We start from the raw sequence: 26,014 nt of genomic DNA, 5'->3' as shown, positions 1-26,014 counted from the left end.
GCTTTCGATACTGTCGATCATAATATTTTATTAGAATGTATCAAAACACGAATTGGTATGTCAGACTTAGCCCTGTCTTGGTTTAACTCTAACTCTTATCTTACTGATAGGATGCAGTGCGTCTCCCATTACCTCGGACTATGTTAAGGTAACGTGTGGACTTCCCCAGGGTTTGGTCCTTGGCCCTGCACTCTTCAGCATCTACATGCTGCCGCTAGGTGACATCATACGCAAATACGGTGTTAGCTTTCACTGTTATGCTGATGACACCCAACTCTACATGCCCCTAAAGCTGACCAACACGCCGGATTGTAGTCAGCTGGAGGCGTGTCTTAATGAAATTAAACAATGGATGTCCGCTAACTTTTTGCAACTCAACGCCAAAAAAACAGAAATGGTGTTTATCGGTCCTGCTAGACACCGACCTCTATTTAATAATACAACTCTAACATTTGACAAGCAAACAATTAAACAAGGCGACACGGTAAAGAATCTGGGTATTATCTTTGACCCAATTCTCTCCTTTAAGTCACACATTAAAAGCGTTACTAAAACGGCCTTCTTTCATCTCCGTAATATCGCTAAAATTCGCTCCATTTTGTCCACTAAAGACGCTGAGATCATTATCCATGTGTTTGTTACGTATCGCCTCGACTACTGTAACGTACTATTTTCGGCTCTCCCCATGTCTAGCATTAAAAGATTACAGTTGGTACAAAATGCGGCTGCTAGACTTTTGACAAGAACAAGAAAGTTTGATCACATTACGCCTGTACTGGCTCACCTGCACTGGCTTCCTGTGCACTTAAGATGTGACTTTAAGGTTTTACTATTTACGTATAAAATACTACACGGTCTAGCTCCATCCTATCTTGCCGATTGTATTGTACCATATGTCCCGGCAAGAAATCTGCGTTCAAAGGACTCCGGCTTATTAGTGATTCCCAAAGCCCAAAAAAAGTCTGCGGGCTACAGAGCGTTTTCCTTTCGGGCTCCAGTACACTGGAATGCCCTCCCGGTAACAGTTCAAAATGCCACCTCAGTAGAAGCATTTAAGTCACACCTTAAAACTCATTTGTATACTCTAGCCTTTAAATAGACTCCCTTTTTAGACCAGTTGATCTGCCGTTTGTTTTCTTTTTCTCCTATGTCCCACTCTCCCTTGTGGAGGGGGTCGGGTCCGATCCGGTGGCCATGTACTGCTCCCCTGTGTATCGGCTGGGGACATCTCTGCGCTGCTGATCCGCCTCCGCTTGGGATGGTTTCCTGCTGGCTCCGCTGTGAACGGGACTCTCGCTGCTGTGTTGGATCCGCTTTGGACTGGACTCTCGCGACTGTGTTGGATCCAATATGGATTTAACTTTCACAGTATCATGTTACACCCGCTCGACATCCATTGCTTTCGTCCTCTCCAAGGTTCTCATAGTCATCATTGTCACCGACGTCCCACTGGGTGTGAGTTTTCCTTGCCCTTATGTGGGCCTACCGAGGATGTGGTAGTGGTTTGTGTTGTGGTTTGTGCAGCCCTTTGAGACACTAGTGATTTAGGGCTATATGAGTAAACATTGATTGATTGATTGATTGAATGGGAACTGCAGCTATTCTCGACAATATCTGCTGGTGGTCACCCAGATGACAAGAATAAGGGCATGCTATGAAGCCATTGCCTTTAACACCTTCTTCAACATGTACAAACTGCTTGACAATCCAGCAACATGTTGTAAGAAGCTTCCGCTGAAGCACGCACACAACTGGAAGGCATACTAAGTGACACAGAGTACACTGACGGTTGTGATATAAACAACTTTTAACACTCCTACTAATATGCGCCACATTGTGAACCCACACAAAAGAAGAATGACAAACACATTTCGGGAGAAAATCCTCACAGTAACACAACATAAACGCAACACAAAAAATACCCATAATCCTTTGCATCCATGATACAACTTGACTATGTTATACACCCCGCGAGCACAAAACCACGCCCACCTCAACCACGCAGAGAGGGGGGGTTGTAGCTCATTATATGAGGCATAAATAACCAACGGAGAAGGTGCCTGGTATTTTTAACGTAACATATTATGCACTCAGCATAAAGGGTTGGAATTGGGGGTTAAATCACCAAAAATGATTCCTGGGTGCGGCACTGCTGCTGCCCACTGCTCCCCTCACCTCCCAGGGGGTGATCAAGGGGATGGGTCAAATGCAGAGGACAAATTTCACCACACCTAGTGTGTGGGTGTGTGACAATCAATGGTACTTTAACTTTAACTTAATCTGCAGTACATAATATCCTTTTCGGTCCAATTTTTGTTCAGCCCTTCTCAATTTTCATAAATTACCACCAACGATGAAGCGATCCATCTTAATAGCTATGGCAGTAGCATATAGCATATAGCAATTAGCATTCCATGACCCACAATGCACTTCTGCCATGACCCTCCCCCGCCAAATTCTTATTGGTTGACATGTATATGACGATGGCTGACATGTGTGTGACGATTGCTGACATTTTCTTCGTCTCTTCCGCAAATGAGATAAATAATGGTATTTGATATTTTACGGTAATGTATTAATAATTTCACACATAAGTCACTTCGGAGTATATGTCACACCCCCGGCCGAACTATGAAAAAAACTGACTAATAGTGCGAAAAATACGGTATTCATAATCAATAGTGCTATTTCTATTGGTATTTGTATTGCCGTTGTTGTTGTTTGTGTTGTTGTGTACTTGTCTTATCTCCCTCTCATCCCCACAATTTCCCCCTCTGTCTTCCTTTTTTTCTCTTTCTATCCCTTCCCGCTCTGGCCCGGCCGGTCATTTTGACCCGCCACTGTGTTAAAAACCAAAAAAAAATTCCCAAAACAATATTTTTTTAACTTGAAATGTTATGACTTTTCCTAAAATTGGCACCAACTGTACAAAAAGTTAAATTTTGCTTTTATTCACATTTCTATGTAAGCTGTACAAAAAATGTACAAAGGTGGTCTTCGGGTCAAAATGACCCGTGAGTCACAAAGAGTTGAAATCGATGGACTGATGGATACCCAGAGAGGAACCAGGGGATGCGAGTTGTGCTTGATGTGACAGAGGGGTCACAATCTGACATGTGACAATTTCTTCACATCTTATGAACTCGAACAGCAGCTCCTGAAACGGAAGATCACCATGGTTGGTACAGTTCGAAAGAACAAGCCTGAACTCCCACCTGCACTGCTTGTGTCAAAGGAGAGAGAGGTTTGCTCATCAAAGTTTGCCTTCACGCCCACTAACACTCTAGTTTCTGACCTCCCAAAGAAAAACAAGATTGTAGTTCTTCTGACCACACTGCACACAGATGGTGATAGGGAGGACAGGAAGCCAGTCATCATCCTAGACTACAACCGCAACAAGGGAGGTATGGACAACCTAGATAAAGTGATTGGAACATACGCCTGCAGAAGGATGACTGCCCTGGTCATCTTCCACAACATCATTGATGTTTCCTCTTACAACATACTTTCCAACCCTCCCAGATTTTCCGCAAGACTCCCGAAATTCAGCGCCTCTCTCGAAAACCTCCTGGAAGAAATGTTCTCCCGAAGATCTCCCGAAATTCAGCGGAGCTGGAGGCCACGCCCCCTCCAGCTCCATGCGGACCTGGGAGGGGACATCCTGTTTTCTCGTCCGCTTTCCCACTATACAAACAACTTGCCTGCCCAATCACGTTACAACATCTACGGATTTTAATAAAAAACTGCACACACAAGGAGACGAAGCAGAAGAACGAGGAAGTTACAGCCATGGCGACGCCACCTGTAATAGAGTGATTCTATGTTGTCTGTTGACATCTCCTGGTGAATGTTGGCTGTAGCGCCATGGGGTTGCTTTTTGATTGGCCAACGATTTACGTGGTGTTGCGCACCTGACGACAAGTGACTCTCGCCAGTACCCAAATGGCAGAACAAAGGTTACTCAAATAGTGAAAGGTAAGTGTTGTTGTTGTTTTTTAGTAACCAGCAAGCACAGTACAGTTAGTAGAACAACTTTGTTTTTATTACTGTGTATTTGATAGGTGCCGTCTGAAATTAAACTATTTATTTTATTTATATATATAATAAAATAAATATATATAGCTAGAATTCACTGAAAGTCAAGTATTTCATACATATACAGTATATATATATATATATATATATATATATATATATATATATATATATATATATATATATATATATATATATATATATATATATATATATATATATATATATATATATATATATATATATATATATATATGAACTATATATATGAAATACTCGAGTTGGTGAATTGTAGATGTAAATATACTCCTCCCCTCTTAACTACGCCCCCGTCCCGACCACGCCCCCAACCACGCCTCCGCTCCACCCCAGACCACGCCCCCCACCTCCCGAAATCGGAGGTCTCAAGGTTGGCAAGTATGTCCTACAATGCCTTTGTGATTTGTAGAGGGATCAACCTGACCTTTTTTTTTTTTTATCATATTCTGTTTGTGTTGTTCTGTGTTTGCTCGGTTCTCGTTTTTAACCTGCCCATTGTACAGCACTTTGGCTACCCCTGTGGTAAATTTAAAATGTGCTATATAAATCAAGTTGTTTTGATTAATTTGGTGTGTAAATTTAATTAAGCTGCTTATATTAGGGGTTTAGTGAATATGAAGGACACGGGGGTGCGTACAGGAAATGAGGACAAAACAAGGGTTAATAAAGTCAAATACAAATAAGGCAACAAGAGAAATAACCCAGACTTATCTTTTGTAAAAGTAAATGTGTACAGTCGATATGGCATCTCCATCAACTATTTGATTTGCAAGAGGAGTGTGAAGTGAAGTGAATTATATTTATATAGTGCTTTTTTCTAGTGACTCAAAGCGCTTTACATTGTGGAACCGAATATCTAAGTTACATTTTTAAACCAGTGTTAGTGGCACTGGTAGCAGGTGGGTAAAAGTGTCTCGCCCAAGGGCACAACGGCAGTGACTAGGACGGCAGAATTGGGGATCGAACCTGGAACCCTCAAGTTGCTGGCACGGCCACTCTACCAACCGAGCTATACCGCCCCAGAGTAGCTGGACAGGACAACAAATAAATAAATACATAGAATAATCGAAACCGCCAATACTAGATCTTTATGCTCTAATATCGATTCTCGAATTAAAATATCGATACTTTTGACACTTAAGGGTTTTGAGATAATGAATATCAGTAACAAGGAACACAAAGTAAAGTAACCAAATCATGGAAATCGTGCCTGAATGAAACCCAATTGGTGGGAACTACTCTGTTTCCCACCTTGGTAATAAGTACGTAATACGCAAGTGCAGCAGGGCACAGTGCTGGGCTCAGTCATTCGGTCTGTCAGTTGCTTATTTAAGAAATTTCCCGGTGATTAAAATGAGTTGCTCAGTATTATAAACAGCAAGTGTGTGTATCCTTTTACTGTAGGCTATTTGGATAAACTACACACAGAGTTGAATATACATTTACTAACGCATTGAGTGCAGAACAACGCCATTAATTGTTTCTTTGGAAGATGATTTCCCAAGAGCAACAACACTGATAAATACACAAATTGTATTTTTTATTTTTTTCACATTAGGAATATTTTGCACAAACTATCAGATCGGTATTGCCAATACCAGCCTAAATTTTACTCTGTATCGGATCAAAAAGAAAATTAGTGGTATCGCACATCACATGTTTTGCAGTCTTTTGTTTGGAAATTGATGAGGGCTGTCAAAAAAAAAACGAGTTAACGTGTTTATTAATTCATGTAAATACTGTATGAAGAAACTGCTGATGGTGTGTTTGACAAAGTCGCAGCTAGAAGGAAATACTGTAAGAGTCTACTCTGCGAGGTAAATGGTCTACATTATCAATACATTACTTCATTAAACTGTGAGTTTATATGGTATTTTTAGTGTATGTGTTCGGTTTGTTTTTTAACTTGCCACTATAGCACTTTCAGATTTATAAAAAAAAAGTAAATGGCTTTTTAAATAAAATGAATTTACATTATTATTATTAAACTACAACTTTGTTTTTTATTAAGCTACATTACTGCAGTTGTTGGTACTCCATTATATTGCATGTTTTTTCTGCATTAGTTTTGATTTAAAAATGTGTTTTTCTTTGTAAAAGGCATGTTAAATTCCACAAGTGTGCTTGTTTTTTTTGTTTTTACAAAATAGAGAAGGTTAAGACAGTGTCATGCGGCGATATGAATATTGTACGATTAACTAAGTTGTACAACACATAATGTACAAAGTATCAGAAACATATTTTGTAGGTAAAATTATCACTGGTGAGGTTACATTATATATGATTGTAACAAGCTATATTTTGTGTTATGAATGTAATAAACTGGTATCGAAACATAAATGTTGATCCATCCTATAATGCAGGCGTGTCAAACTTGTTTTTATCGAAAGCCACGTCGCAGTTATGGCTGCCTTCTGTGGGTCGCCTGTAAAAGGGAATAATATATTAATATAATATGTATACTCGCCTCATAATGGTATTACATAATTGCTATATTTTTTTTCTTTACGTACAAATTGATGGGTCACTTGCTTAGAAAAAACTAAAGCTGACAAGCAAATATTAAAGGTTTTTTTTGTATTTCTACAAAAACAAGTGTACACATTTGTTGTAAGGTTGTACCGATACCAATATTTTGATACCAGTACCACAATTTATCATGATATTTTTCAATACTTTTCCAAATAAAGGGAACCATACATACTGGCACTATTGGCTTTATTTCATCAAAAGATCTTACGGTACATAGATCATTTCTTTTTGAAATCAAAAAATTATTTTGGCCTTAAATGAAATACTCAACCTATGAGACAGTAAGTAAATAAACAAAGGCTCGTAATTTGGTTGCTGACGTATGCAGTAACATATTGTGTCAATTCTCATCCAATAAATTGTCAAAATTATGAAGGACAATCGGTAGAAAATCAATTATTATTTGACTTGTTCATTTACTGTTAAAATCTGGTTATTTTATAACCTACTCAGTGGCCTAGTGGTTAGAGTGTCCGCCCTAAAATCGGTAGGTGGTGAGTTCAAACCCCGGCCGAGTCATACCAAAGACTATAAAAATGAGACCCATTACCTCCCTGCTTGACACTCAGCATTAAGGGTTGTAATTGGGAGTTAAATCACCAAAAATGATTCCCGGGCGCGGCACCGCTGATGCCCACTGCTCCCCTCACCTCCCAGGGGGTGATCAAGGGTGATGGGTCAAATGCAGAGAATAATTTCGCCACACCTACTGTGTGTGACAACCATTGGTACTTTAACTTTAACTTTATTTTCTGTTTTAACATGTTCCATCTATTCTTCTGTTAAAATGTAATAAACACTTATTTTTCTGTTGTTAGATACTTGACATTGGTTTTGGATGATACCACAAATGTGAGTATCTATGCGATGCCAAGTAGTTACGGGATCCTACACTGGTCATATTCAAAGTCCTCATTTGTCCAGGGAAATATTTCCTGACTTATTAAACATAGTATACATTTTTTAAAAAGGTAAAAAGATTTTGTGACGATAAAAAATATTGATGTAATGAATGAATGAATGTATTTATTTCGGCAGAGACATATAGCATCACTTCATCCATCCATCTTCTACCGCTTGGCCCCCGCAATACTTCATCACTCTTTGTAATTTGACAGACATGCAACGGCACCCACCGAAAAGGATATGGGAAAAAAAGCCAGAATTCTTATGTATGTCCCACCCATAATTTACAATCAACTTATATGTTGGTTATATATGTTGGTTTTATAGTCCAAGTTTCAACAGCAGATTTGATGGATACATAACAATTTCAGAAGAAGAATAACATATGCTGAAAAACCCTTTGTCAAAAGCATTGAGCAACGATGAGAATAGCTCCATCTTGGCTGGGTACCTTTCGTCTTCTGAAGCCTTGTCTGCTGTGTTATGTCCCGTATTCCACAGTGAGTTCTTATGCACCTGTTTCCCACAGTTGAGATAGTCCAAACAACTAGTCATGTTTATGATAGTTTCCCAACAACACATTTTTTACCGCAAGGTTGAACACTCTCAGGCTAGAAGACAGTTTAATTTCTCCGCTCACATTGTCCCACAGTTTCACTATAGAAAACGTTTGAGCCTTGAATGTGGAATTCACCACGTTATCTTTGAAATTCAGGACACCCCTGAATTCATGTGGACCATCTCTGAGTGAAAACAGACTGCATACTTGCAGGTAGAGGCCATAAACATACTTTGTAACTTGAAGGTTACTCTACTGGATTATATCATGTAGTTTAAGCAAATGACTCATTATGAACAGATCATTTGTATGTGCTCTATATGGGGCATAAAGTGTAATCTAATTGCCTTTTTCTGGAGCTTAAATAGCGGTTCAATAAGGTCCCTGTAGGTGTGCCTCCAAACTTCAACGCAATACTGTAAATGTGACAATAAAACAGCTAAGTAAATCGTTTTAAGGGAATTTTGATTTAGTAATTTCTGCATTTCCCACAAAATGGAGACACCCTTAGCCAATTTATACTGTACTGCTTTCACATGTGGTTTCCAAGTCAGTAGAGCGTACATCTTAACCCCCAAGACCTTGTGTTCATTTACACTTTTTATAGACGTCCCGCTAACTTCTATGTGTATGTTTTTTTTCCGGTCCCCTTCTCCAGAAGAGGATACAGTTTGTTTTTGAGAGCTTTAGTGATCATTTATTTATTAAAAACACAAATTGTTTTTTTTTTTTTACAATTCACTGTATTTACTGGTTGAATTAAATTTTTTCCAGAACACAGGATGTTTATGTTGTCCGCGAACACTCATTTTAGGATGTCAGAAACTTTAACTATATCATTGATGTATAATGTGAAAAGTTTTGTACTGACCCCTGAGGGACCCCACAAGCATACTTGCCAACCTTGAGACCTCCAAATTCGGGAGTTTGGGGGGGGGGGGGGGGTTGAGGTGGGGGGCCGGGGTTGAGGTGGGCGGGGTTGGGGGGGGCGGGGTTTGGTGGTAGTGGGGGGGTGTTGATTGGCAACACTAAATTGGCCCTAGTGTGTGAATGTGAGTGTGAATGTTGTCTGTCTAGGGCAGCACGGTGGAAGAGGGGTTAATGCGTCTGCCTCACAATACGAAAGTCCTGAGTAGTTCGGCTTCAATCCCGAGCTCGGGATCTTTCTGTGTGGAGTTTGCATGTCCTCCCCGTGACTGCGTGTGTTCCCTCCGGGTACTCCGGTTTTCTCCCACCTCCAACAACATGCACCTGGAATAGGTTGATTGGCAACACTAAATTGGCCCTAGTGTGTGAATGTGAGTATGAATGTTGTCTGTCTATCTGTGTTGGCCCTGCGATGAGCTGCCGACTTGTCCAGAGTGTACACCTCCTTCCGCCCGAATGCAGCTGAGATAGGATCCAGCCCCCCCCCCCCCCCCCCCCCCCCCCCCCCCCCCCCCCCACCCCGCAACTCCAAAAAGGGACAAGCGGTAGGAAATGGATGGATGATGGATGTTTATCACAGGGGACAGCACGGTGGTACAGGGGTTAGTGAGGGAGCCTCACAATACGAAGGTCCCAAGTAGTCCTGAGTTCGGGATATTTCTGTGTGGAGTTTGCATGTTCTCCCCGTGACTGCGTGGGTTCCCTCCAGGTACTCCGGCTTCCTCCCACTTCCAAAGACATGCACCTGGGGATAGGTTGATTGGCAACACTAAATTGGCCCTAGTGTGTGAATGTGAGTGTGAATGTTGTCTGTCTATCTGTGTTGGCCCAGCGATGAGGTGGCGACTTGTCATTTTCCATTCTATTATTGAGTCCAAATTATTAAAGACAAATGGTAGAAAATTAATTATTAATCAACTTGTTCTTTAACTGTTAATATCTGCTTACTCTCTGTGATGAGGTGGCGACTTGTCCAGGGTGCACCCCGCCCTCTGCCCGATTGTAGCTGAGATAGGTTTCAGCACCACCCCCCGCGAACCCACAAGGGACAAGCGGTAGAAAATGGATGGATGTTTATCACAGCTTTTGTACAGAGGAAGCACTTTCGCCTTCTTCATTTTACCAGGCAAAACACAATTTGAAAATGATAATTACGGACATGTCAGTGCTGTTAAGTAAAGTAGTTCCGTGAGCATGTTGTTTAGGCTGACCATATTCTGAAATCCCAAAAAGAGGACACTATATGCGTGCTAAGGCGGGCAGCAAGCCAAGGCCGGGAGTAGGTGAAAATTTGCCAATGATACTCGAACTTGCTTTATAAATAATATATGTATTTAAATAAATATTTTTTTCTCCTCTGTTGACTGCTGTGTTGGCGCTAGGGATTTTTAAAATGGGGTCCCAGGGACCCCACCAAGTCATAAAAATGGGGTCCCACAGTAAATTTTTGGGATCCCACTTTTTTGTAAGCGTTTTGAAAACAAATGTTAAACGTATTCATTATCCTGTTGTATCTCACATTCTATATGGTGTTTTGTAACTCATTAAAAAAATAATAAAAAAATAAAACAAATGTGTGTACGTATGTAAATGTATTCAGTTATAAACATTCATTCACTTTCTTCTTTCCTTCGTGGATCTAAACTTTACCACTGCCGGTAGTTTTTTCTATGTTTTTATTTAATAAGTTGTAGGTGTATTTATTTCAGTATAAATGTGTAAAAAGTGTTTTGCTTCGGTCATGACATGATGATAATGGTGTGCCAGGGCATACATACATTTTATATTTAACACTTAAATCTCTGGAGTCTTCATCAACTTCACATCTATCCCTCATTTCAAAATGTTTTAGTTTTTTTATGTTGTTTTTTTTTGTTTGTTTTCCGCCCTTTTTTGTCCAACAAAAACTATGTTTTCAATGGCAAACACACAAAATATTAAAAATCTTCCACCAGAAATATTTTTCTTAGTGAAATATTTGATGTGAAGTAATGGGAACCTTGGATAGGTCAATAATTCATAATAACATTGATTTTGATTCAATAATATGTTTTGAGCAATGACAGTTTGAAAGAAAAAAAAAAGCTTTGTTTTATTAGTCAACATTGCAACTTTTTCTAAATTACATTTCACCTTTAAGCTTTTTTATTTCACTTTTGTTATGTTTTAGTTTATTTTAAAAGTATTTTTACATCTGTCACTCCAAACTCAACACCCCCTAGTACCAACCCCCCCCCCCCCCCCCCCCCTGCCCCTCCGTGCGTCGGTTGAGGTGGGCGGGGTTGGGGGCGCGGGGGTGTATAGTATAGCCTGGAAGAGTCATGGATGCACGGCATTCTGGGTAATTGTAATGTTGCGTTTTTGTTGTGTTACTGTGAGGATGTTCTACCGAAATGTGTTTGTCATTCTTGTTTGGTGGCGCATATTAGTAAGAGTGTTAAAGTTGTTTATATCACAACCTTCAGTGTAACCTGTCTGGCTGTTGACTATATGCCTTGCAGTCCTGTTTGTGTATCAGCGGAATCCACATACAAATTGTCACTGGGCTGGCAAGCTGTTAGCACATGTTGTAGAAGGGGTCAAAGGCAATGACTTCATAGGATGCCATTAGTATTACTATCTGAGTGACCATCAGCAGATATTAACGGAATGGTCGCGGCTCCCAATATCATTTTCATCTTGTGAAACAGTAAAAAAATGGCTATTTGAGTGGGAAAGAACCCTGGACCTACGTTGAAAATGCACGCAACCCTAATTCAAAATGCCGGACATTTGACGCATTATATAATAAAATCCGCCCGGACACCCGCACAAACGAGGACATGTCCGGGGAAAAGAGGACGTAACAGCTATTAATGTTAAACAAAAAAGAAAATGAGCTACTCTTTATGCCCGCAGATTCGTGCGCTCCTCTCGACCAATAAGAACACAGCTCCGAGCTCAGCCCAAACCGGAAGTTGTTGGCTGCCTCTGCCGGTGCTTGCAGCTAGAGGCTAATGTCCTGCTAGTGGTAGCGCTTATCAGAGCTTTTTTTTTTCTTTTTTTACAAAGTCGTCAATGTCGAAGAGCTTATAAATGCTTTCTACGCCCGTGAATAAGACGCTGGCATGTTTAGAGAGATGTTTTTCACCGGAATAGCACCAGAAGAGCAGTATAAACCTGCGTAATTCCACCCGGAAGTGTTGTATAAGGTAACAATATTGCTGCTGCTTGGTTAGTTAAAGCCTTAAAAGAACACATTTTGTTCTTCTTTACTCTCCCTTTCGCATACACGTCATGCTAATAATTTATTTTATTAGATTGTACTGTGTCATTAAATGAAACGTGTGCATTAGCGTTTAATAGCCGAGATCCAGAAGCAGGATGTATCTTCAAAAGCCGAAATTAATTGTTTCCCTGACACAAATATGTTGTATATATAATTATGGTTGAACTAATTATCCAACACAGCAATTGAATGCCTTTAAAGTTCCTTTTATGTTGTACAGTACTTCCTTTCGAGCCCAGTCAAATATTAAACTGGTATCATGTTGTATATTTAAGTATGCTGGAACTAATAATCTAAAGTAGCAATGGCATGCCTTTACACTTGTAATGTTGTACAGTACTTCCTTTCAAACTCAGTCAAATTGTAAACTGTTATCATGTTGTATATTTAATTATACTGGAACTAATAATCTACATCAGTGGTTCTCAACCTTTTTTCAGTGATGTACCCCTTGTGAACATTTTTTTTTAATTCAAGTACCCCCTAATCAGAGCAAAGCCTTTTTGGTTGAAAAAAAGAGATAAAGAAGTAAAATACAGCTCTATGTCATCAGTTTCTGATTTTATGAAATGTATAACAGTGCAAAATATTGCTCATTTGTAGTGATATTTCTTGAACTATTTGGGAAAAAATATATATAAAAATAACTAAAAACTTGTTGACAAATAAACAAGTGATTCAATTATAAATATTTCTACACATAGAAGTAATCATCAACTTAAAGTGCCCTCTTTGGGGATTGTAATAGAGATCCATCTGGATTCATGAACTTAATTCTAAACATTTCTTCACAAAAAAAGAAATATTTAACATCAATATTTATGGAACATGTCCACAAAAAATCGAGCTGTCAATACTGAATATTGCAATGTTAGATTTCTTTTCACAGTTTATGAACTTACATTCATATTTTGTTGAAGTATTATTCAATAATTATATTTATAAAGGAATTTTAAATTGTTGCTATTTTTAGAATATTTTTAAAAAAATCTCACGTACCCCTTGGCACACCTTCAAGTACCCCAAGGGGTATGCATACCCCCATTTGAGAACCACTGATCTAAAGTAGCAATGGCATGCCTTTACACTTTTTATGTTGTACTAGGGCTGGGCGATATGGCTCGATATTTTGCCTTGGCCTTGAATTAAAACTTGATACATATAACCACAGCAGTATGATGATTCTATGTGTCTACATTAAAACACTCTTGTTCATACTGCATTAATATATGCTCATTGGAAACTTTCATGCAGAGAAAGAAATCACAATTAAGTCAATTGACCCCAAAAAAATGTATTTATTAAACAGTTATCAAGCAATGGCACACACTTTCATGGCATTTCCAAAACATAATTTGCAAGATTGTCAGAGACATTTTAAGTGTCAAGTAAAAATGATCTGCATAATAGTAAATCAAATAATGTTCGTCCTTCGCTATGTGGTAGGTTACTACGGACGTAATTAAATTCTGTTGTTTACTATTTTTTTCATACGGTGTTGATCTGGAAATGTTAGCCTCGGCATTTTGATGGTGTGGGCATGTGGCACCGAATGGACATGTTGACATGCGGAGTAATCGCTCTTCATTCTCTAGCAGGTAACTTTTCAAATTATGCTACATATTAGCAGTACTGCTATTTTTTGTAGCAACTCTTTTGGCCAACACTTGACAAATTACGGTTGTCGCTTGAAGCCAAACCACCGCCAGACGATGGACGCCCTGCTGTTTGTCTTGGGAATTAATTCTTCCTTCATTCGCACCTTCTTTCTCTCGTGTTACCACTCACACGGCTCCACTAGCATCACAGCTAACGTTACCCATGCTGACGGTGTGTGACGTATGTAAGGTGCGCTTGCTTGTCTGTGAGAAGGAGACACAGGAAAGAGCAAGAAGAGCCTGTAATGTAATGCCCGCAGCGAAAAGCGACTGTGTGAGAACGTATACTCAAATATCACGATATAGTCATTTTGTATATCGCACAGAGACAAACCCGCGATATATCGATATATCGCCCAGCCCTATGTTGTACAGTACTTCCTTTCAAACTCAGTCAAATATGAAACCGTTGTCATTTGAGTCAAATGTGTGCATGGTTAAAATTATGTAGTAAAAACACTTGAAGTGATGATCAAAATGATAAGTAATGACTTGCATTGTCTTTTTATCCATATAGCCAAAAGCACACTCAATTACAATGAGTGCCAAATATGGCCTAGTGGGGTACAACAATACACGGAAGCCCATTTCCATATCCATCCCATCATCCACAGAGGTGATGTCCCCTCATATAAAGTCTTTAGAGGAACTGAAGGTTCTTGGAATCAACCTCAGCAGCTTCAGCACCCCCACGCAGTTCTTCATCTGTGTGGCTGGGGTGTTTGTCTTCTACCTCGTGTATGGATATCTACAGGTATGACATGAAATGGAAAACAAGAATCATACTAAATTCATTTTTTAATTCAAGCGTCCTGAAGACCACTTTTTTTTACTCAACATCTTTCTTTAGGAGCTGATATTTGCTGTAGAGGGTTTCAAGCCCTTTGGTTGGTACCTCACTCTGATCCAGTTTGGTTTCTACTCCATGTTTGGACTTGTGGAGCTTCAGCTCACACCAGATAAACGCAGAAGGTGCAGCATTTTGAACCCGCATTGCAAGCATACAATTCTTTGCTCAAACAGCTGCGGATAAGAGGCTTGTGTATGTTGAATTTTCCAGGATACCAGGAAAGACATATATGATCATCGCGTTTCTAACAGTGGGCACCATGGGCCTGTCCAATACCTCTCTGGGCTACTTGAACTACCCGACACAGGTCATCTTTAAGTGCTGTAAACTCATTCCTGTCATGATTGGAGGAGTGTTTATTCAAGGTAAGTCAAAACATTTTTATTAAAACATTAATGCTATGGTTCGGACCTGTTTTTTTAATTACAAAATCACAATGTTTTCATACATTGTTACAAGTATGTTGGAGTCGCCCCTTACACTTTTTGCTTGCTGTGTGGTGATATCCTGTATCAGGTAAACGTTATAATGTCGCTGACGTGTCTGCTGCTGTATGCATGAGTCTTGGACTCATCTGGTTCACGCTCGCCGACAGCAAAGTAGCCCCCAACTTTAACGTAACAGGTAATATTTTTCTTAGTATGGAGGCTCAATCTCGTATGTCTAACATCCTTGTTGATGTCTCTCTTCAGGTGTTGTCCTCATATCCATGGCACTCTGTGCAGATGCTGCTATTGGAAACGTGCAGGAGAAAGCCATGAAACTTCATAATGGCTCCAATTCTGAAATGGTATTTAATATTGATGGGTAAATGACGCCTCAGCGAGTGTATGGCGACCTTGCTAACTGTATTGACACTGCACTGATACTGTGTCTGTGTTTCGTAATGACCATCCTCCGTCTGATGGATCATAAAAGTCATTCATTACATTTGACCTGCAAACAAGTATGTCATTTTCTTTTTGTTGTTCAATTTTTTATCTGTGTTGGCCCTGCGATGAGGTGGCGACTTGTCCAGGGTGTACCCTGCCTTCCGCCCGATTGTAGCTGGGATAGGCGCCAGCGCCCCCCGTGACCCCGAAAGGGAATAAGCGGTAGAAAATGGATGGAATTTTTAAACAAATATCCTTTCATCTATTTTCTACTGCTTGTCCCTTTTGGGGTCGCCGGGGGTCACTGGAGCCTTTTTCAGCTGCATTCGGGCGGTAGGCGGGGTACATCCTGGACAAGTAGCCACCTCATCCCAGGGCCAACACCTATAGACAGACAGCATTCACACTCATATTCGCACACTAGGGCCAACAAATAAACATTTTAATAAATAACAATTTTTTAACAAATACAAATTTTTAACTAATAGCTTTTCAGAAATTAATATGCACACAGCTCTGGCCAAAAAGTCAGATAGTAAACAGGAAGAGAACATTTAACTTATTTGGCACTATCAGATTAAAATGACCCCACACTTTGGAACTGTTCCTTTTTTTTAGTTCAGTGATAACGACTAAAACCTATGTCTAATGCGACATATCACTTTTTCTGACTTCTTGTCAAATTACACGTTTTTTTCCTTAAAGTGACACACACATCAAGGCATCAAAGGACACTATCACTCCTTTTGCTCCATTAGGCGTAAATGCTTTTGTATCATTTGACTCATTACTAGTATTTAAAAGTAATTCATAGTAATAATGTTTATAAATAGTCTCCAGGTTTATAATAAAAGCATATGATGTTTGCTCATTACAAAATATACATTACTTTTTGCTTTTTTTGTATATAAATATTTGTAATTTAATGTGGAAAGATCAGGACTTTAATGAAAACATGAATAATTTGTGTGTATGTTGCAAAACAGTGTACCTGCTGCACTGAAAATATTATGTTTTGCCGTAATACAAACATTGTTTTACAGTACTGTTCTTAGTATCTTATGTAGAATGACTGACTGTACATGGTTACAGTCTGTGGAAGTACTATTTGTTGGGTATTTTTTCTGGTATGAGAAGTGGTGCCTGTTGTGTGTGCAGGTGCTGTACTCATACTCTATCGGCTTTGTCTACATATTGATGGGGCTTCTGTGTGTGGGTGGGCTGGGACCAGCAGCGGCTTTCTGCTCTGAGGTAAATTGGTAATGTTCTGAGTTTCTATGGATTTGTTTTTCTGCATGAATCTGTAGTATTTTTGTGTCATTGTATCATTCCCCCTCCCCTTTTAGAATCCTGTGAAGACATACGGTTATGCGTTCTTCTTCTCTCTTACGGGCTATTTTGGCATATCCTTTGTGCTGGCCTTGATTAAGCTGTTTGGTGCGCTGGTTGCAGTCACGGGTTAGTTTGACAGTATTTCTCAAATATCTGTAATGACTTGTTGAAATAACAGAATTCTGCAACTATAAAACCTGGCTACAAGATCAGCTTTTATAGTTTGCTGAAAGCTTGAAAAGAAGAATCAAACCTGTTTTATGTATTTACAGTGACCACAGGGAGGAAGGCCATGACAGTCATTCTCTCCTTTATGTTCTTTACCAAGCCCTTCACTTTTCAGTAAGTACTGATATTTTTCGGACACATTTTTGTTCCAGTCCTTTTCTCTTTTTTATATCCTCAGTCCATTCGTTGTACCTTGAGCCTTGCATTGCTCTGTCTCTTAGTCGTGTGCAGACAATATAGTAAAGTATAGCAGTTAAGTTATCTATTTAGAAAAAAAAAGTTTTCTTTTACTACACTTTTATCCACAACTTTAGATACAAAATGGTTCTACATGTAATACAGAACTTGTTTTTAAAAAATTATACCTTTTAAAAAGATAATACTGTCAGAATGGTATTGTTTCATAACAATATGGGCTACAAAGATCAAAATAAGTGCTTTACATCGTGCACATAGTAAAAAATTGTGAGTACTATTAGTGGGCGTGTTGCGGTTGGGTGATTTACTAAGACTGGCGTGATGGATATCAAGTGGTGTAGAAACGCCTTATTTAAATGGGGTTTTTGCGTGAAGTGTATCGGCTGTCACCATGGAGATTCCACATTCATGGAACTAGGGCTGGGCAATATGGACGAAAAAGTATATCTCAATATATTTTTCAGTGAAAGTATACATACTAAGATATTAATTTTTGAGCGATATTCAGTGAAATTGAAGTGATTAACAACTTTACTGTAAATAATCGGTGGCACTTTTATTAACCCAGTTAGTCAAGATGGGTATTAACAGCACAGAAAAGAAAACTGTTTAAGAAGCACAGAATTGCATAACATGAAAAAAATTGAAATAAATTATTTCTACGTGAAATTCATAACAAAGCTGTGCAAATAATACAAAATGTGTCAAACTGAGATAAAAAAAATAAATTTGCAGGAAGGCACTTTGTGATTTCCCTTCCTGGTTGGATGACCTTACCTATCTTACCTACGATTTGCCTGTCCCTAACCAATCGTGACTCATCATAGTAAACAACCGACCAATCATGGATGTTCTTATACGTGCAAACACGTCCTGGAAGGAGAAAGGGGAGAGGTTTTGTAGCCCGGGGAAGAACGGGGGACAACAAGGAACACAACAAATAAGCGGCGTTCGGTAATTTTAACGTGAAATAAATTATATCGATATTACGATATTTTAATAATTCATGTGTTGTTTAAAAATATATTGATACATCTTACAAACTCGATATATCACCCAGGTCTACATGTAACTATATGCTTGATTGTTCCAACCTGTGCTGTTCCGTTAAATCGAGGAACATGCAGCAGAGACATATAATATGAACCACCTTTTCTGGGTTGTATCAAAGTGCGAACTGGACAACACAACATATTTTTAGCACACCGAAAGTGCACTCTGGGAGGCGCCAGTGTTGTAATGGTGCATCTGGAATGATCCAAACACAAGAAAATATCGCAAAACATTGTTTCATATATGGAAAAACGCAAGCAAACGCCAGAACGAATCAATTTAATTTGATTTAATCAGCCTCTTGAAGCGGTCTTATTATGCTCCAACTTTTCTTACCTATTGGTGCCTGCTGTTTTTGTGTATCTGGGATCCCTATAAAGACACACATGTTAAATCAAACCATGTAGGCATGACAGAGATGTTTGTAAAACAATCTTGAATTTTTCCAAAAGTTCCAAATGAACAGTTTGGAATTTGAGACGATTGTGACGTATTTGGCTTTAGTTTCGTCAACGGTTTTCTCCATACATGTTAGAGTTTTACCCGAAGAGCTTTGCGCGAGTCAGACATTTTTATTCAGTTGTAGTCAATGACTACATTTGCACTGCAGGCCAAAGTGGCCCAAATCTTATTTTTTTTAATAGCGGATTTTTTACCAGCTTACTGTTTACTCTGCAAGTAAAATGTGGAGTCTGAACTCGCATGACGTCACTTGCATGCGCAGTGCGATAAAGTTGACTGGGAGGAAGTCGCTACTCCTACAAAATAAAATAAAAGTTGCCACACCTTAAAAATTAGCTTTTTTTTCTGTGAAAATAATTACAAGTAATATAACTTTTAAATGGATGTCTATAGTGTTATATTTGGGAAGGTTCTAATCCTTTAATGGCTGTTAAGTAGAGGAGACACAGACATCATCGTGGATCTACGGGAGCTTTATTTTTCAACTCATGTAAGCAAATGCACTACAGCGTCAATTCCTGTCCTCCAACAATCGCTATTTCTTCAAAATCAAAATACATATTCCTATATTACATATAGCCTATTATTTGCGCACTATTGACAAGTGATGCACCAACAATTCGGTCATCTTAAAAAGACTTTTCTCACCAAAATTGGATGTTGTGATGAATTATCCTCGACGTAGCTCGCCCAAAGTTTGTGAAAAAGTCACATACGTGTAGCATTCAGGTCGCATTGCGTTTAGACTTCAGTCACGTTTGAAAATATCAGATTCCAATTGGATTCAGGACTATCTCCTGATGTTGCCTGCATCCGATGCCAAAAGATCAGATTTGAAAGCACTTTGGAACGTTTATACTAGCAAAAAAAATCTGATCTTTGTCACTTGAGGGCAAAAAAATCAGATTTGGTGTGCACTGTAAACGGGGCCAGAAAGTTCCTTATTTTCTCTATCGTTTTGTGGGGCAGACTGGTTCGTACATGCACATGCGTGCTAAAGTCCTACGTTGTTGCAATTTCTAATAAAAAGCCACTTTTATATGTCAGTAGACTATATGCAAGCTGTAAACTCTACAACACGGCTGACAGGGTGGAGACACAGTTGAAGGGGGCTTGGCCTACGGAGATCTTGGACACGTAAATAGGACCGCCCACAAAACGGCGCATTCTGAAGACAACGTTAGAAAGCAACTTGAAGATGGTCTGTGAAACCAAATTTATGCAAAAATGTTGACCAAAGAACCAGCATTACACGTTATGTAGACCACAAGGCTTTTAAATGTGGAAATTAATCATGATATCAAATATTTAGGTCACCCAGCGACTATAAAATTATATTGCTGAATAGACTAAATGTCTTTTTTTATTTCTGACTGTCCAAATATTTTGACACGCACTCGAATGGCAGATTTTCTCTCTCTCATTTTATTTTGCGTTGTAATTGGCTTATTTTAACATATATTTGTACATAACTGTGCAACTTTACACATACTCTCTAGACTTGTAAAAATAGACGCAAAACCGTGGCGGCTGAACAGTTTCAGTCTTGATAAATTACATTCAGATGGTTAAGTGATTATATTTCCACCCCCTCCACCTTGTATTGTGAGTGTAATGATAATAAGCATATATTTTGCATAAGCATGAAGACAGACATGCTAAATGGATTGAGCTCTCTGTTTTGTTTAATTAAGAGACAAAATTCTCTGCACACAAACTAAGATCAGCTTTGCGTGCGCTCTCAAGTTTGCACGTGTTTTAATATATGCAAACCTTTAGTAGATCAGCCCTTAGTGTTTTGCCTAGGAAGTTCTAGTAGGAATAGTAAATAAAAGGGAGCTTACTTTTGTCTCTGAGGTTGTCTTCTACACTTAAAGATGTGTTCAAAGGGACTGAGAGATTTAGAGGCAGAAGTCTCAATAATAACACCACTATACTGTTTAGTTATAATTGTCTTTTTAAAGAGAAAATATCTTTTCACTTGTTCCGAGATACCATCTTTATCCGTGATGATGATTGGATTGCCATTTCTTAATGTCTAATTTTACTTTCACTGTCAATTTCTTGAATGCATTATTAGGGCAAAAAGTTAGCAAAAATAAAAAGTGACAAAACGTTGCAAAATAAAGACCGCAATAAATAAAACAAGATATTTTTAGAATTAAAATATGTTTATATTTTTGTAGGTTCTTTGCAAATAATGTATTTTTATGAATGTTTTTTATTTTTTTTATTTTAACAGAATGAAATAAATCACTATTAAAAAACATTTAAATGTTGTCTGAGAAAAATCAGATTTTTGAGTTACCTAATAACGTGTCAAGTTAAAACTCCATCTGTTGTACCGAAAATTATGTCTGACTAGAAGAAAATTGAAAATCACTTTACAATAATATAATAATTTGTCACCCACCCCACACCCAAACTCCCTCACTCAGGTACATCTGGGGCGGCCTTCTGGTGGTCTTTGGCATCTTCTTGAATGTTTACAGTAAAAACCGAGACAAAATGCAGCTTCCCTCTATCACGGACTTCAGGAGTTTGCTGCTGACTGGGAAGAAAGTCAGACTTTCGTCACAAAACGTGTGAGATGCACCAATCACACGAACTACAATGACTGAATCTTGTCTCGACCAGAATACCTCTGGTCAAGCTTGAAAGCTGCATCATGAACAAAGGGGTCTGTTGCAATAAAGCGGGGGTAAGAGTGGCAAATAGGCTAGTTTTTGAACATACCGCAAAACATTTCCAACGTGGACAACACTGAAGACTCTCAAAATACAAGTGAGTGTCTTAGTTAACCAAATTGTGCAGTATTGCACTGGAAATGCGAGGAAGCTGAAAAGAAAGAAGTGATTGCTCACAGCCTCAACAAAAGTACGTTCTATAAGGATTTGTTGAAAGACTGACGAGCCACCGCTTGTGCCGGAGAAACTAGAAGCTTAAGTGTTCTTTTGTAATTATGAAGAATCAGCACTTGATGGTCTCACTCAATGGGGACCCTTGGAGAACTCAACTGCCACAATCTGCCTAACATGTGTTTGAATGAAGGTAAACACATTTTTCTAAAATAAAATTACCCAAGCCTGTTTAATTGATATGAATATTTGTATTGTTTATGTGTAGGCATTAGGGGTATACCGGTACTAATAAAGTACTGTGGTACTAATAAATTGAACGTGGTACAATACTGCTTCTGAAAAATATTGGTACTATTTTTCATACATCAGTGACGTTGCTGGTAAAAAGAGTAGATACGCATGTATAGTCAACGCACACGTTTCCAACTTCATTAACATTGTTTTATTGGTCTCTACCGGCAAACATTTAAAGTGCATTAATTTGCCTGAAATTAAAAAAATAATCCTCAATTGAATTCTCAAAATTTTCGGATGAACATGAACCATTTGATACTGAAAAATAACATTAAATAAACTGATTAATAATAATATTAAAAGTAAATTGATCAGCGACATTAACTCAGGAGGACAATGTATAAAACACTTTAACCTGAATGAATAAAACAATTTGTGCTGATTTATTTTATCAAAATGAGACAGTCAGTATTATTGGCTACAATGAGCACATTTTGTCGTGCACAGCTTTTAGAAGTGGAGTTTGAAGCATGATACTGATAAAGCATATTACCCGGGGACACATGACCCACCCACCCCCCCAATCATGAACCTTTCATTTCTTGTCTTTAATCATCCATTTATTTCAAATAGTAAATTGATCATAAAAATCACTGTTTGATAGAAAAGCAAACTTCTACCAAATGTAAATAATGAAAGAGACCAACAAAACGATGCGTGTGTTCTTGCTCTGACTACAATATTGTATGTTCTCCCTTCTTTGCAGGAACCTTAGAGCGGCTGACTTAGTAATTTGGTATGCCATCAAATATAGCAGCTTGTGTCTGATGATGAACTGACAGGGATCCGCTCTACTCTAGGGAACCTTTGGCAGGATAACAACGCACACACATGCAAGGATAGAGCGCTTGTAACTCAATTGGAAAGAGAAAATTACTTTTTTTTTTTCCCCCAGTAGTTTATCTGCAGACTCTTGTTTGACACAAGCACAAAATGGGAACAATATTTTGACGGATGAACAGTCCATTAGAGGTGGCGGGTGTAGTGTTGCAATGTTAAAACATGAGAGCGCCAATAAACACTCCTGATGTGGCGAGCGCATACAGTGCTGCTTCATCACTAGGGGAACAACTATTCTTCCTGAAAGATCATTACGGGATGGGGGGAAAGCCCAGTTGACCCAAGGCAAAGTACATCATTTGTCTTTTAACACCAGAGAACACACCTTCCCCTAAAGTAGGGTGACCCCTGTTTGGAACATGGACAATTCTGTCCATTTTTCAAAGCCACATAGGAATTTTCTATATACAAATGTCCACATGTTTTATTATGTTGGACAAACATTTTATTTTTCACATGACTTCCAAGGGAGCATCTGCAGCATAGCATTGACATATATATATGTATATATACACAGTGGGGCAAAAAAGTATTTAGTCAGCCACCGATTGTGCAAAAAAGTATTTAGTCAGCCACTGATTGTGCAAGTTCTCCCACCTAAAATGATAACAGAGGTCTTTAATTTTCATCATTGGTACACTTCAACTGTGAGAGACAGAATTTGAAAAAAAATCTAGGAATTCACATTGTATGAATTTTAAAGAATTAATTCGTAAATTATGGTGGAACATAAGTATTTGGTCAACCATTCAAAGCTCTACGCTCTCACTGATGGAAGGAGGTTTTGACTCAAAATCTCCCGATACATGGCCCCATTCATTCTTTCCTTAACACGGATCAATCGTCCTGTCCCCTTAGCAGAAAAACAGCCCCAAAGCATGATGTTTCCACCCCCATGCTTCACAGTAGGTATGGTGTTCTTGGGATGCAACTCAGTATTCTTCTTCCTCCAAACACGACTGGTTGAGTTTATACCAAAAAGTTATATTTTGGTTTCATCTGACCACATGACATTCTCCCAATCCTCTGCTGTATTATCCATGTATCCATTTTGGTATAAACTCAACTCGTCGTGTTTGGAGGAAGAAGACTACTGAGTTGCATCCCAAGAACACCATACCTACTCTGAAGCATAGGGGTGGAAACATCATGCTTTGGGGCTGTTTTTCTGCTAAGGAGACAGGACGATTGATCCGTGTTAAGGAAAGAATGAATGGGGCCATGTATCGTGAGATTTCGAGTCAAAACCTCCTTCCATCAGTGAGAGCTTTTAATGGTTGACCAAATACTTATTCTCCACCATAATTTGCAAACAAATTATTTAAAATTCCTACTATGTGAATTCCTGGATTTTTTTTTTCATATTTTGTCTCTCACAGTTGAAGTGTACCTATGATGAAAATTACAGACCTCTGTCATCATTTTAAGTGGGAGAACTTGCACAATCGGTGGCTGACTAATTACTTTTTTGCCCCACTGTATATATGTATGTATATATATATATATATGTATATATATATATGTATGTGTGTGTGTGTATATGTATGTATATATATATATATATATATGTATATGTGTGTGTGTGTATATGTATGTATATATATATATTATATATGTATAAATATATGTGTATATATATATATATATATACATATTTATATATGTGTATGTGTATATATACGTATATATTTGGGGCGGCATGGCGTAGTGGGTAGAGCGGCCGTGCCAGAAACCTCAGAGTTGCAGATTCGCTTCCCACCTATTGACATCCAAATCGCTGCCGTTGTGTCCTTGGGTAAGACACTTCACCCTTGCCCCCGGTGCCGCTCACACTGGTGAATGAATGATGAATGAATGATTGGTGGTGGTCGGAGGGGCCGTAGGCGCAAACTGGCAGCCACGCTTCCGTCAGTCTACCCCAGGGCAGCTGTGGCTACAAATGTAGCTTACCACCACCAGGTGTGAATGAATGATGGGTTCCCACTTCTCTGTAAGCGCTTTGAGTATCTAATAATAGAAAAGCGCGATATAAATCTAATCCATTATTATTATTATTATTATATATATGTTTATGTATATATGTTTATTTATATATGTATATATACATGTATGTATGTGTATATACATACATACATATATATATATATATATATATATATATATATATATATATATATATATATATATATATATATTGATTGATATATTTGTATTTCAAATATGCAAAAAAACAAAAAAAAAACAAGAGCAAGCATGATTCAATACAGTGCCATAGCCTTAACAGCTATTATAACAAAATGAAAACAATGGAGAATAAAAAAACAAATGTGCATTTGCACTTTTTTATATATATATATATATATATATGTATGTATATATATATATGTATGTATATATATATATATATATATATGTATATATATATATGTATATATATGTATGTATATATATATATATATATATATGTATATATATGTATATATATATATATATATATATATATATATATATTGATTGGATTATCCAGAGAATAGTGCTCGATACCGTGGTAGAGCGCAATATGTAGGCGTGGGAAAAATCACAAGACTACTTCATCTCTACAGAACTGTTTCATGAGGGGTTCCCTCAATCATCAGGAGATTTTAATGGAAGCATTCACATACAATGGTTTATATAGGGCACAGAGTGGGTGGGTACAGGCAGGCGTAGGGGCGTGGTGATTGGCTCATATATATATATATATATATATATGCACATATACATATATATGTATATATACATACAGTGGGGCAAAAACGTATTTAGTCAGCCACCGATTGTGCAAGTTCTCCCACTTAAAATGATGACAGAGGTCTTTAATTTTCATCATAGGTACACTTCAACTGTTTGAGACAGAATGTGAAAAAAAAAATCCAGGAATTCACATTGTAGGAATTTTAAATAATTTATTTGTAAATTATGGTCGAAAATAAGTATTTGGTCACTTCAAACAAGGAAGATCTCTGGCTCTCACAGACTTGTAACTTCTTCTTCTGTCCTCCACTCATTACCTGTATTAATGGCACTTGTTTGAACTTGTTATCCGTATAAAAGACACCTG

At 38.3% G+C, this 26,014-nt stretch overlaps 1 protein-coding gene and 1 long non-coding RNA gene across 3 annotated transcripts in view; one reads left to right on the top strand and one right to left on the bottom strand.

The window, feature by feature from the left end:
- The first annotated feature begins 11,937 nt into the window (after nt 1–11,937).
- Nucleotides 11,938–22,109, top strand: slc35b3 (solute carrier family 35 member B3). Of its 2 annotated transcripts, XM_061921913.1 has the most exons (10): nt 11,938–12,189; nt 14,442–14,678; nt 14,775–14,896; nt 14,985–15,139; nt 15,291–15,398; nt 15,467–15,564; nt 16,805–16,897; nt 16,993–17,104; nt 17,251–17,320; nt 21,358–22,109. In XM_061921913.1, exons 2-10 carry the CDS (start codon nt 14,463–14,465, stop codon nt 21,506–21,508), a joined length of 1,125 nt encoding a protein of 374 aa, XP_061777897.1. In that variant the 5' UTR covers nt 11,938–12,189; nt 14,442–14,462; the 3' UTR covers nt 21,509–22,109. The 2 variants fall into 2 exon arrangements, with proteins under 2 accessions (XP_061777897.1, XP_061777898.1); XM_061921914.1 differs by lacking the exons at nt 16,805–16,897; nt 16,993–17,104 and adding an exon at nt 15,693–15,720.
- LOC133569520 (uncharacterized) overlaps nt 14,413–26,014 on the bottom strand; it is a 21,984-nt gene continuing 10,382 nt past the window's right edge. The window contains exon 2 of the long non-coding RNA XR_009809823.1: nt 14,413–14,672. This is a non-coding gene — a long non-coding RNA (uncharacterized LOC133569520). The remainder of the gene's footprint in view (nt 14,673–26,014) is intronic.

This window comes from Nerophis ophidion, linkage group LG15 (genome assembly GCF_033978795.1).
Source record: "Nerophis ophidion isolate RoL-2023_Sa linkage group LG15, RoL_Noph_v1.0, whole genome shotgun sequence".
NCBI lineage: Eukaryota > Metazoa > Chordata > Actinopteri > Syngnathiformes > Syngnathidae > Nerophis > Nerophis ophidion.
This window is presented reverse-complemented; position numbering and strand designations above follow the sequence as displayed.